At 44.0% G+C, this 17,021-nt stretch overlaps 2 protein-coding genes across 2 annotated transcripts in view; one reads left to right on the plus strand and one right to left on the minus strand.

Annotated features, from left to right (window-relative positions):
- Positions 1-2,161: 2,161 nt before the first annotated feature.
- On the minus strand, positions 2,162-15,580 carry chif (DBF4-CDC7 kinase regulatory subunit chiffon). The gene is made up of 9 exons (XM_075681833.1): positions 15,173-15,580; positions 14,925-15,054; positions 14,710-14,846; positions 14,559-14,610; positions 14,400-14,441; positions 14,111-14,316; positions 12,576-12,752; positions 3,453-3,549; positions 2,162-3,366 (listed from the first exon to the last, which is right to left on the minus strand). Exons 1-9 carry the CDS (start codon positions 15,202-15,204, stop codon positions 2,428-2,430), a joined length of 1,812 nt encoding a protein of 603 aa, XP_075537948.1. The 5' UTR covers positions 15,205-15,580; the 3' UTR covers positions 2,162-2,427.
- Positions 15,581-15,784: 204 nt separating this feature from the next.
- LOC142572611 (116 kDa U5 small nuclear ribonucleoprotein component) overlaps positions 15,785-17,021 on the plus strand; it is a 53,959-nt gene continuing 52,722 nt past the window's right edge. The window contains exons 1-3 of the mRNA XM_075681834.1: positions 15,785-15,872; positions 16,337-16,464; positions 16,548-16,701. Coding sequence (XP_075537949.1) covers positions 16,342-16,464; positions 16,548-16,701 — 277 coding nt within the window. The 5' untranslated portion in view covers positions 15,785-15,872; positions 16,337-16,341. The remainder of the gene's footprint in view (positions 15,873-16,336; positions 16,465-16,547; positions 16,702-17,021) is intronic.

Consider the following 17,021-nt stretch of genomic DNA (forward strand, 5'->3'; position numbering starts at 1 on the left):
ACACTATGCATGTTTGTAATTTAGTAAGCGAATGCTTATACAAGTTAATATGGCCAGTAAAATTGCTATCCTTACTCCGTATAGCTGCCTACTAATTTGCTATCGCAACTTTTTCTGAAAGCTCTTTCTACATAATAAACTGGGGCAATTCTGATGAAAAATTTGCTTAACTTTCTCGTTTAACGTAAAAGTATTCCAATCTCTTTTACTTCAGATCCGCCATTAGCCCTTCGTGATAGGTCAGAATGGCTCAGGCCTTGCCTGTATGGGCATAAAAACAGGTTGATGGATGGATGGATGCAAAACTTTAATAAAGGTCCCGAGGTACGCGACTCAGCGCGCTGCGGGCCGCTCCCACGTTGGGACAGTCAGGCCATGCCCGACCGCCGCATCGTGGGCCCTCTGGACAGCCCATAGTTGCACCCCGGCATCGGGGCTCTTGATAGCGGAGGGCCACTTGTCTTCATTGATTTGTTCTGTGCCTCATAACGAGGGTAAAAACAGGTTGGAATAATTTTATGCTATACCGGCCTTGGGACAGCAACACCCGCCTGCTGAAGCCACTGCAGTGCATGCCTCCCGTTTGCTTGCAGTGCCTCAGCTAGGGAGCATTGCACCACTCGAGTCGCTCCCCCCCCCCCCCCCAACCGTATTCTAGTACACTATAAATACAGCCATCCTGACCATTCCGAAGGCAGCGACGACAGCCGGGAGTGGCCACGCCGACCACTTCCCATTGCGAAAATCACAACAAACTGTGCGAGAGGCGCGATCGCGCGATGTGAGGAATGTGAACGACTGCACACTTTTTCAAAGAACGAATCCGCTCGCTGTTCGCGGACAATGCCGGAGCACACATGCCGAAGGTGCGACAACTTGCGCTTGTATCAAAATGGCACAATCAGCGCAGGAGTCCCACCCCTGGCCGTGAATTGGGGTAATTTTTCAACCAGAATCTAAGAAATGAAGTCTTAAAGAAAAATTTGATTTTTCGACACATGTATTTCTTTAACCTTGTTCACTTCAATGGTCACTGCCACCACTAGATGCCATTGACTGTGGCAGCAGTTCATGTGGTGAAAACCATAGATCTAGTAATTAGAAACGAGCACTTGTGCTCCCATAAGCCAGCAGCAACATCCTATAAAGTGACACTAAAGAGAAACGTAAGCTCACCAGCATGAGTAAGTTGCTTATCTACGATTAAAAAAAAAAAAAAAACAAAGCCTTCTCTGTCATGCGAGGGTGCTTGACAAGTCAGAAAAGACAAAAATGAGAGGGTAGCCGACTATGCCTTGAAGCTCCTGTGTGAACTCTCTGTGATGTCATAAATTTGGACAGCATTTGATTTAAAAAATTGTTGTTTTACATGCCAAACCACCATCTGATTATGGGGCACGGTGTATTGAGGGACTCCAGAATAATTTGGACCATCTGGGGATCTTTAACATGCACCTAAATCTAAGCACATAGGCGTTTTCGCATTTTGCCCCTATCGAATTGTGGCCGCCATGGCCGGGATTCGATCCCGTGACCTCGTGCTTAGCAGCCCAGAACCATAGCCACTAAGCAACGACAATTGGTGAGCATTTGATTGAGTACAGTAGTTTATAGGTAAATACAGACAAATTAAATTCTGAAGGTTTCACATGCCAAAACCATGATGTAATTAGGAGGCATGCCGTTGTGGGGGACTCCAGACGAATTTAGATCACCTGGGTTTCTTTAACATGCAATCAACGTACAGTACCACAGGTGCTTTTACATTTCACCCCCATTAAAATAGAGCTGAGGTTCGATCCCGCGACCTCGTGCTTAGCAGCGCATTGCCAAGCAACTAAGCAACCACAGCAGGTGGTAAAAATAGACTAGCACACTGTATTTTAAAGGAGCTGAACACTGAATGTACAAAGTTTCGAGAATGTTTAGTATTCCATAATGGTCCAGATGTGACAAAATAAGTGCTCTGAGATCAGTGGTTTCCCACAGATGTACAGACACAAAAACTTTAAAATACTGTAGTTTGACCTTCGTCTGCCCCTCTTAATCGTCATCATGAAATTGTAACGAAAATAGAATTATGAAACAGTACTCTGGCACTCTAAAAGCGTCCAAAATGGTCAATAGTTGAGCGACTTGTACAAGGTTTGTACCAATCACATCATGAAAAATACTTTATTGCCCATGAATTTATGTACAGAGATGGTTTCATACATTATGAAAATAAGGAATAAGTTACAAATAATCTGACTGAATGAAAAACAGTTGCTCCTTTTGGAGCTTCACAAGTGCACACTTCACAAGTTCAAAAGGTAAAAAAAGATTCCTTACATCAACCCACATCTGTGCAAGTTCTACTTCTAACCGAATTGCACCAAACCAATTTAAGTTAATCATGCACTTGCACAGCAGTTAACTCTACATGCATTAAAAACGCATTGTCACGGGCTCTGGTTCAACAGCAGTATGTACATCATTTCCCAAACACAAGCCCTCATTGTTGGCTGTGCTTGATTTGTGTGTATCTTCTCCTGCAGCACAACTAGTTTGTGGCTGTTCTTCAGTGATGGCACGAGACACAAACTGCAAAAAACTGTCATCACTGTCTGGATCTGATGCTGCATCACACTGTCTTCTGGAAAGGGTTGGCTCGGGAATTACACCACTCACAACATCGGTCCACGAATATTCCATTGTGGAACTGTCACTGAATAAGCTTTCCGATGCTTTGTCAAAAACTTCACTCATGCCGTGGACGAAGTTTCCAGCACTATTGACAGATGTGCATCCTGGATGACCTCTCACAATGTTGAAGCCAACCAAGAGATTGTTAGTTGTTCCACTGGGTTCGGATGAGAAGCTGGGAGGGACACATTCCTCTTTCTTGCTGCACGAGTCACTGCAACACAAAAACATACGGGCGTCCTTCACGACGGCCTGAGTCTCAAAATCAGAAAACGTTGCGGGCCTTTTCCTCAGACGTGAGCCACCAGCAGCAGACACCTCTTCTGGATTTTCAGCAATGGGGACAGATTTCTTGCGCGTAACTTTCAGATGCCGGAGGGCAGAGATGGTGCCAGAAAATCCAGACTGCTTGACTGCACCAGGATGGCCCTTCATGACAGATACCGCTTGAGGAGGAGACGACCAGGGCCGACCTGCAGTAAGACCGAGCACATTTTCTTCGTCACCGGAGGTCGATGGGAAGGCAGGGCCTGCCAATGACCAGTCTTGACCATTTATCTCCGACAAAGGATGAGCCAGACGATTTGGCAAGGTGCATGGGAGCGTAGAAATTATGTCACTGACGATGCTGAAGTTGTTAGCATTTTGCATGAACTTCTGGTGCTTCTCAGATTCCAAGTGCTGCGACATCACAAAAAGAAAGAGTATAAGCAAAACAACACTTTGGAAACTTACCTAACGAGAGAAAAAAATTAAACATAGCTCACTTTCTGTAGGCACATATAGGAACAACCACAAATTTCACAATTTAGCTTCTTCTGCTCAGTGACCTTGACCCGGGGTGCTACTTTTGAAGTGCCTGGCCTGTAGGCAGAAAAGAGAATAAAGACTGACGGTTACAACAATAGAATAAAACAGATCCAGACAATAGCGTGAACTCCTTTGCAATCGTCGCATATAGTAGACTTCCCTTAATTCGATTCTGACCAAAGGTACCAGCCCCCATGCGTTTATTTATATGGGCAAAACCATCATTACTTCGATCCTAAAACTGGTCTTCCCCGGATAATTCGAACTTGACTAGTGAGCATGCCTATCCCCTATGATGACCCCTTTAGTGGCAGCATCTGTCTCGGCAGAACTTAGGGGATAGTGAAATCATTTATCAAATGTCATATCCCACTGAAAATGCTTATTTTCATCCTGCCCTAGGAAGCTTTGCAAGCAATAATGGTAGCTCACAATGCCCGGTTACAGTGTTTGGTCGATTATAATGTGCACTCTTCTCCCCCCCCCCAACATTGAACGGAAACCGCGTTCGTGTTTTGCCGCATGACATGTCTCTATTGCGGCGAAGCCAACTTTAAAATGCAGATCGCCCTTGCGCAGCATATATTTGATACTTGCCCATTTTTCTTGCCAAAAAGTCGGATGCGCCTTAGATCTCTACTTTGTTTAAGAGCTGCAATGTTATATCTATGTTAGTTACTTTGGAGTGGAGCGCGTTTGATTCGGGGGCATGTTAGAATTGGGAAAATACTACCAAATGAATCAGCTGTGTGTTTGGGGGTTTTTTAAACATCTTGAGTAGTTCCGACTCGCCAGATCATTTGATCAATTTTGTCGGTCCTGTCAAGGTCGAATTAACAGAAGTCGATTGCGCAACAAAAATATACTACTTAATTGAGTGCCCAAAATGATTTATATAAGGCTGCCATTAAGTGTACAGTTGAACACAGCTCCAGAATTCCATTAACGATTGATAACCCATGTACACACACAGTTTTATAGATCGGACAAAACCTAAATGCTGTAAGATTATTTTGCGGGGGATAATTTACCACTTTTGCTCCAATTGTATGTTTATTTGGGCACAGTTGACATTCTGAAATACTCAAAAAGTATTCAAAAAGATTCACATTTACGAATAATGACTATTCCATTCGAAGACCAAACCACATAGGATATTATTCGATCCATTATTCGAAAGTTTCCTTTGTTTGCACAGCCCTATGTCCATGCTGCATTATTGGCTATAACAATTAAGTTTGGTGTCAGTGCCAAAAAGAAAAGGAATGTGAAATCCAGGAAAAAAAGAAAGATAAAAAAGAAGAAAGTGCGAGCTATCACGTTGGTCTGCGTGCCTCACACCTTCGCCACAGTACACGAGTCGAGTTCGCTGACATCGAAGAAGTGGAAGGGAGACAGGAGAGAGGTGCGCGAGGCTCACAATGGGTAGGGTGATGCGACGACCATGCTGCGTGAGTAGCACGAAGGGTGTGGTGAAGGTGTGGGGGCAAGGCTCACATTCCCTTTTCAAGGATTTTCCTTTTTTTGTTTTGGCGCACACACTCAGTAAACATATTTCATTGTTATAACCAATAACACTGCATAGGAGCATTGTAGTAAGCGGTTTATTTCACCATAGAGCACATACAAAAGCTAACAGTGCATCAGCTGCTCATTGTTATAGTACCCAATATATTGTTAAAACCAGTATCATTATAACTGGGCTCAACTGTATATTCCGAAACTAGATCCATAGCAAGATCAAATACAACATCAATTACATGGCACGACAGAGTAGCAAGGCAAAATGTATGCAAAACATATGCAGATAAATACATTTACTGTACTACAAATCAACCTGTGTACATATTCACAGCAATAGTTATCATAGTGCTGAGCCTTTACTGCAGTTTGACTTCAGAGATTCGGAACTGGAATGCAGTACACATGTAATGTCAGTGAAATTCAGGAGTACCGTACTCGGTGCTTCTGAAATGTTTAGTTGTCACAGGGTTCTTAAAGGGCCCCTCACCAGGTTTGGGCATTGGAAACAGACAAGCACGGTGTGTAGATCCTGCATTGACGATGGTGTCTTTAAGGTTTCAAACCACTACACAGCACGAAAATAGCTGAAATTTTGAACAAAGGCCTGTGCACCCTTTGCCTTGAGCGTATATGATAAACATTTCTGATGGGGCCTGGTGAGGGGTCTTTTAATCAAGTGGGAATTAGTCAAGGGCTTATTCACGTTAGGATATTTTTGAGTAAGTTCATTCTTTAACACGTTCACTGTGACATGGGTCATGAGAAGTTTCAAAAGGGCACAACTCCCTGGTGACTCACCGATGGGTCATCACGTACAGGAATAGCGAGTTTAAGGGTGCAAATTAACACATGCATGGAAGAAGGAGACAGGACAGGAGTCTGTTAATTTGCACCCCTCACCTGACAGCTATGCATCAGCGACAAGCTCAACAAGTACTCCTACGGACTTCAAAAAGTCGTGCCGCAGTTAACGAGTTAAAGAAAAATCATTCACATTTTGTGGTCACAGAAACTAATACTGTATAGAATAGCATATCTCAGTCTTTGGGCATTAGGTTTTCAAGAATTACTGGAAAATTTTGTCTCATAGTTTATATCAATGATGAATGACTGTTGACCCAGTGCTTAAGCTATGGAGCCTCAATTCCTCAAGAGTGCAACGAATAATTATGTTAAGCACAGTCTTGAAAATGACCACCAAGTACAGTACACATTCTGACATGAAGCAGAAGGCTATTCATGTCACCAAAACCTAATGTGTGCCAGTTTTGCAGTGCCATAAAACAGTGAAATGTACAGGCATACTACATGACCATGCTGCTGAAAGCAATGACCATTGAGCACACAATATAACAGGAAAGACAGGAAATCCCTGCATTTCCAAGAGAAGTGCACAGACAATCAGAAGGGCCAACTTGGCAGCTTTCGGCAACACGGTCATTGTAGAGCCTTGAACCACTGCACCAGATTACCTGGCACATGTTTGAGTTGCCTGTAATACTATGTGACTTCTATCTTTGGTTTCAGTGATGTAAATACAATTGAGCCCACTTATAACAAAGCTGAGCATTACGCGGCGTCTGTTATACCCCGAAGTTCGTAGTAAGTGGACGACAGCTTAAAAAGAAAAAAAGTGGCTAATCAAAACACAAAAGTTACTTCTTTGCAAAGAAGTTTGTGATGCTCATCTGTTTCCACAGTGCAGATTCGATGCGGGCGATCTCCAGTTTATTTAAAGCAGAAGCGTGCTCTTTGCCGAGGCCCTTGGCAGAGACAAGTTGCCTGAGGCTCTCTATGTAGCCCATTGCTACAGGCATGCTTATGGGTGGTGGCTCTGAAGTTTCATCGTCATCCGATTCGTCCGAGTCACCCTACGCCCGCACTTCGCAAGCGATGTCCTCATCCATGCATGGTTCTGCAATATCAGCGTCTTCATCAGCAGAAATAGTCATCCCAACCAGTGTCGTAGCCCCTATGTCGGAGTCGACAATGCGCTGCCACAAACCGCCGCCGGAGCGATCATCTTCGAAAGCATCAGGCTCGGCATCAGGCAGTGCATCGATGAAGCTGGCCTTGTGGAAACAGTTCCGCATGCAAGCAGCCATCACCTCCGCCCAGGCCGCTTTCGCCATGTCAAATGGCTGCATACAGTGAAACTCGAAGCGGCAGGTTGGCAGCCAGGCGGTCAACAGCGATGAGCGATGGTGTGACTTCGGGGTGGAGGACGAAAGACTGACTCGTTCCGTAGACGAAGAAAAAACTTTATTCAATATTTACAGATAGTGGATGATAGCGTACAGGTAGTAGTAAGAGCGCATCAGACCGACTGGGTGGCTGGAAGCAACTCTCTCTTCTCACAATGTGCCGGTTCTCCCTTAAATCCCTCCGGCAACCCCTCGTCAGCAGGAACCAAGCGGGGCAGGGCGATGACGTCGCCCGCGTCGAATTTTTTATTCGTCGTGGAGATGGCTGGGCGCTTCTTGAAGTCGCCTCCCGTGTCAAATTCTTGATTTGTCGCGGAGAAGTAGGATCTCCCGTCGCCTCGTGGTAGCCACATGGTGCTTGTAGTATGATACAACAGCAAGCACTCCACAATGCGGTGCCTATATGATACCTTAAATGTGCGCATTAAGCCCAAATCAAGCGACTGCACCTTCGAAGTGGTATTGGGTGGCAGGAAAAGTAGAGTAACTGCTGTCAGAGAAGTTTGGACGTTGTGCGCTGAGCAGTTGTTGAGCATGAGCAGCAGGCGCCTTCCTTGCCTCTGCATGTCGCGGTCAAACCCGTCCAGCCACTCTGCGAATAAATTATGCGTCATCCATGCTTTAGTATCAGGCCTGTAGTGCAGAGGTGCACAGCTCCATGGGCACATGGCAGTCACTCCCATCCATATTAGTGCACAGAAGCACTGTAACGCGCACTTTACTGTGCTTGCCACCAGCACGAGTCGCCTTTCATGTCGTGTGTCTTGTCCGGGAGCATCTGATAATGCAGGTTCGTCTGTGTTATACGTGTCCTGCTCCGTGTAGCTTGCATTAATGGCTCGGTTTCTTACAAGTGGCAACGTCTTGGTCACTTACCGAAGCCACCTCACCGACAATCGATTTAAGAACAATCCCATGCCGCACTTTGAATCTATGTAGCCAGCCCTTGCCTGGGCAGAAGTCAGGAAAATCTAGCAGGAACGCAAAGTTTTTGGCTTTGCCCAGCATCAATGGTCCACTTATTGGAATGTTGCGAGCCCGTGCGTTGGTGAACCCCTTAAACCTTTGAGGGTCAACAACATATAGTTACACTGCCGTCTCTATGTTTAAAAATCGCACCAATTTCCTAACTTTTTCTTTTCTATCATGTGCTGCCACTATGTGGGAATACAGGGAATTTTTTCAGCGCACCTCCTCTCTCAGTTTTCGTTGCATGGTTTGTTTTAGAACTAGTTTGCTCCCGCGCGTCTATATACTACCGCTCGCGCATTGGCGCGTGGGCAGGCGGCGGTTGGGGTTTTGTTCCGCGGGCAGTTTTGGCTTCGCGCGCTTGCAAAACTGATGGCTATCTCGTTACTAATCGCTCAAAGGGCGACCACTTGTTTCTCGCTTGTTTAGTGCTCACAAGGCTGCGCATAGGAAGGATGCCGCCGTGCATGCGCTTCCGTAGCTTCTCTTTTTCTTTTTTGGCACTCGCGAAAACTAATTGCCTCTGGTTGGTGATAAGATGAAGATTAGCGGAAGTTTGTGACCCGTTTTGCTTTTTTGACAGGCACATAACCACACAGTTTTCTTGAGTGCGCGCACCTACGCAGTTCAATTATGCTATGGACGTAAATAGTGTAACAGCAGGAACAGGTAAGAGTTGCAAAATATTCTCGCGTGCGCATTTTCAAAGCCTTGAACTATGTGTATAAGAGTGCATCAAATTTTTAATTCTTATAAGTGTTTTTTTCTTTTTTATTGTTATTCATGAATGAAGAGTACATATATACCGATGCAAAATATTTTTTTGCCACTTTACGGTCACCATAGAAAAATGACGGTAAATTTTTTTCAAAATAAGTCCCTAAGAAGAATTGGAATCTGCAATAAAAAAAATCGACCCTGGGCGGTTGCATACAGGCGGCCCTGAAAGGGTTAAGCAGCGCGGCGTCTACATTCACACAGGTGGCCTTCCGCAGGTGCTTTCTGTTCGTCAACTCGGCGGCAGAGCTGGCGATCTTTTCCTTGTTCTTTAGAATCATCGAGATGGTTGGTTTGGACATGGTACTTCTTCACCAACTCATAGTTTTTAACACCTTGACACACTTCCTTAAATATTGCTCGCTTTGTTGCCATGTTCAGCACTTGTCGTTTCGTGACTGCTGTAGGCACGACATTCTTGTCCACCACCCTGAATTACAACTTGGTCCCGACTAGAATGAAGCGCGGAAGCATGGAGATTAGTGTGGAGAGGCCTGCTTCGCCGGTAACGGCCAAGAAACAAAACTTCTGAACTGTAGTTGGCGCCGTAGCGCACGCACTGAGACAGCGAGGGTGTTGCAAGGAAGAGTGAGGAGAGGCGAGCAGAGTCGCGAGGATGGGTGGGAGGGTGATTTTGGAAGCCACACGCCGACACTCATGGGCAGCGTGTGACGGCGGGGAGGGGGTAGAAGGGCACGAAATGGATAGTTCGCCTCCAAGGAGGCCTGGGAAAACAGAATGTGCATGCAAAAAGGTCGGAGGTCACCGTTATTTCGCATCATTGTGGCGGGTCTATACCGTTCGTTCGCTGTAACCGATCGGCACGGTTCAGATACGTTCGTTATATGTAGAATTTTATGCCATTGATATAATGTATATTTTGATGGTCGCATGGCTCTCGTTCATTTTAAGCGAAAGTTCGCCTTAAGTGGGGCTGTTATATGTGGGCTCAACTGTAGTCGCCTGCTTCACATCTGAAGCCATGCTGCACTTTGCCTAAGTTTTGGAGTGTTTCCATAAAAGGCGACGCAATGAATTATTTGCGGCACTCTCGAGAAATTGAGGTTTCATACTGTAATTATGGAACCAGCAGATACCTAAAGAAGCAAGAAAAGTGGGACATAAAATATTAATGACAGTGCTTTTTGTATTGCATGCAGGAAGCCAGGTTCCATGTCAGGTTTTGTTGCACACTGTTCCAAGACTTAAAGCGGCACTAAGGGAAAATATTAAATTGAGCTACACTGAAAGACTACGCTTCTGTAATAATGAATTCATCATTCCTAACAATAACTGAGCTTTTGTAAGCAATAAAATGATGCAAATAAAGAAATCAGAGTGGTGCCGCCTATTGTAGACTATGGTACTTCTTGTATGTTACATCAGTTACTCGATTCACAGAAAGCAGCTGCTATTTACCACCACTGTGAGCAGCACTGCTTTCTCTGCTTATAACCGCCAATGCAGAACTGCCCTCGCACACTCCGGTGCCAAGATTCAAGCGACCGTATCTGGTATTCTCAACCCAAGCAGAATACCTGCAGCCACCAAGTTTCATATACAGAGCTAAATAAAGAGTTTCTAAAGGACATAACTGTGGCATAGAGAGGTCACATGGAGATTACGTCAGCTCCTCAGTTTTGGCTCGGGCGGTTCATATTGAAGAGCAGCAGCGAGACCATCAGTGACAATTTTGTATGCAACAAAGTGATATATTGGCATACAGAAAAGGACAACAGACTTTTAAACGAACATTTTATCGATCTAGCTCAACTTAGTATTTGCCTTTTGTGCCACTTTAAGCAAGACACAAAATTTTAGTGTCAGTACTGCAATTTAGGTGCTTTGTACCTTGCGTACAGGAAGCCAACTTCCATGTCAGGTTCTATTAAAGCTTGCTCAAAAATATTTGTTTTTACTACATTACTAAACACTCGAAACTAATTTAGCTGTATCTGCCTGACCTTTGTATTAAAATAGCCATTGTTGTTAATGTGCTTGCATCATTATGCCACCTCCACATAATCAGCTTTACCCTCACTGCATGGTGAAAAATAGAAATTTGGCCACTGCCAAGAACGGGGATCTCAGTCATGATCCTATCGAATAGTACAGTTGGGAAATGAATGCGTTATCACGCAGTGCTAAGGGCCAACTTACGCTCAAGCTGCACACTTGTTAAACGTGTGCGGTCATGCGAACAACTGCACATGTTACACACAGGTGTAGTTTCCGCATGACCGCACCCATGTGGTTTGAGCCTAAGTCGGCGTTAACATTAGGCTATTTGTGCAGGGTTCTGTGTGCCATACAGTTCGATACAGAGCGCTGGCATCTTCATACTGTACTTACTGTACTTTGGAGAGCACAGTAAGCAATATCCTGTAGCAGACGAAGATGACGCATGCATTGCAAATAATTGAGAAGACAGTGTCGTCATAGCAGGAGCAAGCAAGCATGATGGCAATGTCCACTGTGAGAGCCTGCTGCTGTCACAGTAAAGAAGTGCGGAGCTGGAGGGAATCGCTGAAGTTTACTGATTCTTAAAAACTTCATCTGAACTGAAGCTGGTCAAGTGGCACACAAAGGTTGCAGTAAAGGCCTCATCAGATGTCCCATTTACTTTTTTATTTTGCAATGGTTATCGCTGGCCTGTCTCAGGAATAGTTTAGACAGAACACATCTTAAAGACCAACAGCAACAAAATTTTGGGCAACGCAAGAAGCCTAGATTCAGATAGTGCAGGTATAGAGCAGCCTCTGTGAGAAATTTTACTTTAAAATACAAGTGGAAATGTTACAGAAGACTGATAGAAGTAGACATTTTTGATACCCAAACTGCATAAAGACAGCATCATCACTAGCCAGAAATGACGTACGACATTGAAAATGACTCCTCGGCCTGCCTGTTGAGATCAGGTGCCGCCCACAGCACGCTGAAATATCTCTGAGGTTACATGCTAGGATTTTCGTTATATCTGCTAATCACATGGTGCACGCGTCGCCTGATTAGGTGCTATATAAAGGCTGCTAGAAATATCAGACAACTGCCAGCCCTGCGGCTTTGCCAAGACTGATCCATTTGACTTTTCTTAATTCAATGCTGGCGGGACCAACAATATTAATCAAGTTATCTGGCGGGTCGAACTAGACAAGATGCAGAAAAAACATCAAAACACATCACCAATTCCTTTGGCAGCATTGAATTGGTGATTCTGCAGCATCTTGTTTAATTCGACCCTTTGGAAAATTTGACAAATTCTAACATGCTCCCGAGTCGAGCATGCACACACTTTCTTTATTCCAAGGCAGAAAACTAACATAAATGATATTAAAGCTTTTAAACAAAGTAAAAATCTATGGCACACCCGATTATTTATCAATACAAAATGGGTAATGGTCTGATATAAACGGCACAATGGTAGCCGTCTTTTTTTAAAGAGCTTCACGACGCAGATTTTAAAGCCAGCTTCGCTGCAGTACAGTTGTGTTTTGCAGTAAAGCTAAAAAGCACATATGTGTCTCCGGAATGCCTGAATGACTACTGTTTTTAGCATAAAGTAAAAATATGTAAAAATAAAGTAATAAAAATAAAGTAAGAATGCACCTCAGCGGAACCCCTTTTAGATGACTGTCAGCAACAGGTTCAGCAGGTTCCTTGGGTAAAGGTGCAGGTTCCTTGGGCACAGGGGCAGATTCCTTGGTCTTAGGTACCCTCTGTTGGCAACGTTCAGCAGTGACGTCTGGCCACTGTTTAAGGCTCCGATAAAGTGGCTTGAACACGCTGGAAAGGGAAGAGAATGAACACCATCTTTAGAGCCCGAGATACTTGTTGCTGCCTAGCGTCTTCGGTTCCAAGAGAAGAGAGAGCCCAATTACAAAAGGCCGGAAAACTGCTACAAATCACTGGGCAGTTGCCAGTAGCAAGATATTATTAGTTCCAGCATGTTAGAAGATGCAACTTCCAGTTTCAGAATGTTTGAACACTGGTCACTTGGTGCACCTGCGTACTCTCGTGACAACTTGGCCAGGAAATTTACTTAGTTATTCCTGCAATGTTTGTTCAGATTAATTAGCATTTTCTAAATGTCGTTGAGCAAGTCAATGTGACATAATGAACATAACAGCCCACTGACCTTACATCGGTTTAATGTCCCAAAGCAACACTGAAGCTATGAGAGAAGGTATAGCAGAGGGCTCTGGATTAACTTTGACCACCTGGAGTGCTTTATTGTGCACCTATATCTATGTATATGAGAGTTTGGCATTTCGACTGCATCGAAATGCTCAGCAGCAAGATGCCATAGACACTGTAATGGGCAATGTTTTACTGGACAACAACTTTATCAAGAAATAAAGGATCGAATAGTTCAAATGTCTGTTGTGCATGACATAAGGCCACATAAATGAAGTTCTGCCTTCGATTCAAAATTACTGCACTGAAACTACTTCAATGGGCTATCACGAGGTAGGCAATAACCAACTCCATGTACATGTACTAAAATAACTTTGGCAAATCTTGCTGATGAGACAAGCCCATATACAAAACTATGGGCCTCACACGATGTTGCAGTCAATGTTTCATCATTTGCAGGCTTCAGTGATGTGTGTATCGATGTACTTAGCAAGGGGGAAGCAATGAATTACTAGTGGAAAAGGGTACACAGACTAGTTATGTTACGCAAGACATGCAGAAATTGAAACAATACCAGCATACTACAACTGTCTGTGACTGCACGTACAGTGCTCAACGATTGAAAGGGAACAGGGAAATTTCAACTGGAGCGCTCCGTATGTGAAATTACGCAATATCATGTCGCCATGAATCATCACTAAAGTGATGTGGGCTCTTAGTGGAGTAAAAATTATGCTAATGTCACACAAATTAAATATGGTGGCAATAAAAGTATGTGCGTTCTTTAGCCCTAACTTGACACATTTCATTCCATGAACACTATAATTTACTGTGCCTAGTGTTAGTGACACTGAACTTTTCAAAAATAAGCCAGGCATCTTTATTGATTTATTTAATACAATATTCAAATTGTCTTAGGGGCCACACCTAAAGGCAAAGAATTGCCTGGCTATTTCCCATCTCAATTCAAATGACTCCCTGAACTACATAAGGAAATGAGTACTAACCACCGCATGTCCTCTATCTTGATGAAAGGTGGTACAATTTTTTGTGGAAGGTCAGATTTTTTTGTTTTTGCATTTTCTTTCCCATGCTTTGCACTTTCCAGCAGGGCTTTCTCCTTGAGCTTCTGCAGCCACGGAAGGAAGCTTTTAATGTAACAGACCTCTATCTGCCACTGTCGACACAATTCCAGAACATCTGTTGAGCCAGACTGCAACATGGACAAATGCAGAATAATGCACTTGTAACATCTTGAAATAACTGGTCTGCTAAAGCAGACTGAGCGATACTTACCGCATTTTGCATCGCCTTTTGGACAAGAGCTTGTCCACGACCCTACAGGAGAGAACAAATTAAACATGAGCTTTCTACAAAACTGCAGCTAAGAGAACACAGCAGTTCTCATTTAGCTCATTTAAGGCTATAACCACGACGCTTCATTTTCGTGCTTACTGTGTGACGACTACTCTTCAGATCACTCGATCGCCCCGTTGATGTAGAAGGTCTGAAAAGGAGTTGCAATTGTAGTGTGCAGAAAATGAAGTGCGGTTCAGAAAGAAATAGATGGACCAAAAGATTCAAACAGAAAGCTAACAGTGCGTACCCGGCAAAAACAGACGGACTAGTGGATGGGCCACTGGAGTCCACCGAATTTGGCTTCGGCGGTGTTGAAGCAGGCCTGAGATCCTGCTGATCAGTAATGACGCACGAGACATCCTTCCCGAAAAATGGCTCTACCCTCTGAAAGAAACACACACGCCAATTATTAAGAGATCGAGCCACGTTTAAATAAATTAGTTTTATTCGAACATGACTTACAGCTCCCAGACTCGAGAGGTCTTGGCCGAGTTGGGGAGGAGGTCGACGGTTCTTGAAGTGAAGATAGAACTTTTTGTTCTCGAGTGGCCTGGAGTACCGCTGGCCATCTGTTTTCTTTTTGCTCACTGCACTGCAGAACAGAGCAGAAATTTTCTTCAATTATGCCGCAGAACTTCGCGCCACTTCCATACGATCAAAACACACGACCAAAAATAAAAAAGGAATGTTAACCCGTAAAGGAGACTCACAGGATCCGGCGAGCTTCAGTACGAGAAGACATAACGAGCTCGCAGATGGCCGAGGCTTGCGGAGGTTTCACATTGCGATCCCCATTTATGAGTTGCTATCTCTCAAGGTGACGAAAAGTCCGATTTATAGCGCACGCACGAGACATGTTACGTTCGTTCGAAGATACAGTTTCGCGCCAACGGGTTCCGAATGTGGCAACGTCCTACAATGTTATATATTTTAACTGCGCAACGCAAGTTCAAGCTGTCACCGGAAATGTTTCTTATTGATACGAAAGCTAGTTACGAGGAAAAGGGAAAAAAACACAGCAGTACAACACATACGTAATTATTAACTATCGACCCTAGCATTGCCCGCCCCCGGGTGGATGCCGGGTTCCAACGTCCGCCCGCGCTTCGCTTGATGACGCTAAGTATGGTATGGCTTGCCTTGGGACCTCAGGCTTGGTCAAGTCCGCTCTTATCCTCATTTTGATTTCTGTAAAAATACTTATACAACTAATGTTCTTTTTAAGAGCAATAAACTTATTTTTAATGTGTGTTAAAATTAATAGTGGTAACATATTCAGGATAAATTGAAATTATCTTGTTTTAGCGGCAATAGGGTGGTGGCACCTACTTTAGTGTCAACACTGGGCAACGCACGCCTGTCGAATTTTTAGTTTGCGCTGTTTGGCATTCGTCGGCATTTGCTGAACACGTATGTTGAAATATACTCCTTCTTGTAATGTTGTGTGTAAATAACTAGCAAAATGTGTTTACGTGCTGAATTATTCTGGATGTTGTAGCGATTTCTGCACGTGCAGCACCTGAGCCAGCGATGACGTCTCGGAAGAGCCGCCTAACTTTATGTGATCTACTTCTTACGGAACCAGTCAGCACATTATGTTGTGGCCCTTTATTGATGCTAGAGAACAATGCTAACAATCAAGAATAACGAACACGCAGGACACATGAAATCTCAGCTGAAGCCGTGCGTAGTTTTAACAAGAGCGAAAACCAATGGCGTAACAGTACAGACATCGCAGCACTGTGGTGTGTCTGTAAAGACGGGAAGCACATGACAGTAACCCACAGTGTCAGCATTCATGGGCATTTCGTCGGATTGAAGCAAATATGAATGTAGCATGACTAATGTATTAATTGCTTGCTTGTCGTACCTAGGCACCATGGATGCCGACTTGTATGACGAGTTCGGCAATTACATAGGACCGGAGCTTGAAAGCGATTCAGACGATGATGAAACAGATCGGTACGAGCGCCAAGATGCTGATGCTCAAGAGATGCAAGAGGTAATGACCTTGACTTTATAATGTTTGTGTGTCATAAATCGTGGTGGAGTTTGATAATGCTTGAAATTGCTTTGTGTATGTAGGATGATGATATGGATGGCGGCAGAGATGACGACGACATGGGAGACATGCAGGTTGTGTTGCATGAAGATAAAAAGTACTACCCTTCTGCAGTGGAAGTGTATGGACCTGATGTTGAAACAATTGTGCAAGAAGAAGACGCCCAACCATTGACAGGTGACTTCTTATTTGTGTACACTGTTCGTTACAGTGAATTTGTTTCTAATACAGTCCTAACGCAGCACGTCCAAATTACAGTCAACTACACGATTGTGTAAAAGTATACGATATGGATAGACAAGTTCCTGGTTGTTGAAAGAAACATTGCCAAATCGAGACACACATTTGTTCACAACCTCTTCTGTATACAGTTGTCAGATGCTTCTGGAGTGTTATGGTTTGTGAAAATATAGATCCTGCAATGCCATATCAGCCTACTCCAAAATGTTTAGTATAATTTACAAATTTGGGCTCATACTGCAATTTTAGAAAGTTTA

The sequence above is a fragment of the Dermacentor variabilis genome, chromosome 2 (genome assembly GCF_050947875.1).
Source record: "Dermacentor variabilis isolate Ectoservices chromosome 2, ASM5094787v1, whole genome shotgun sequence".
NCBI classification, from domain to species: Eukaryota; Metazoa; Arthropoda; class Arachnida; order Ixodida; family Ixodidae; genus Dermacentor; species Dermacentor variabilis.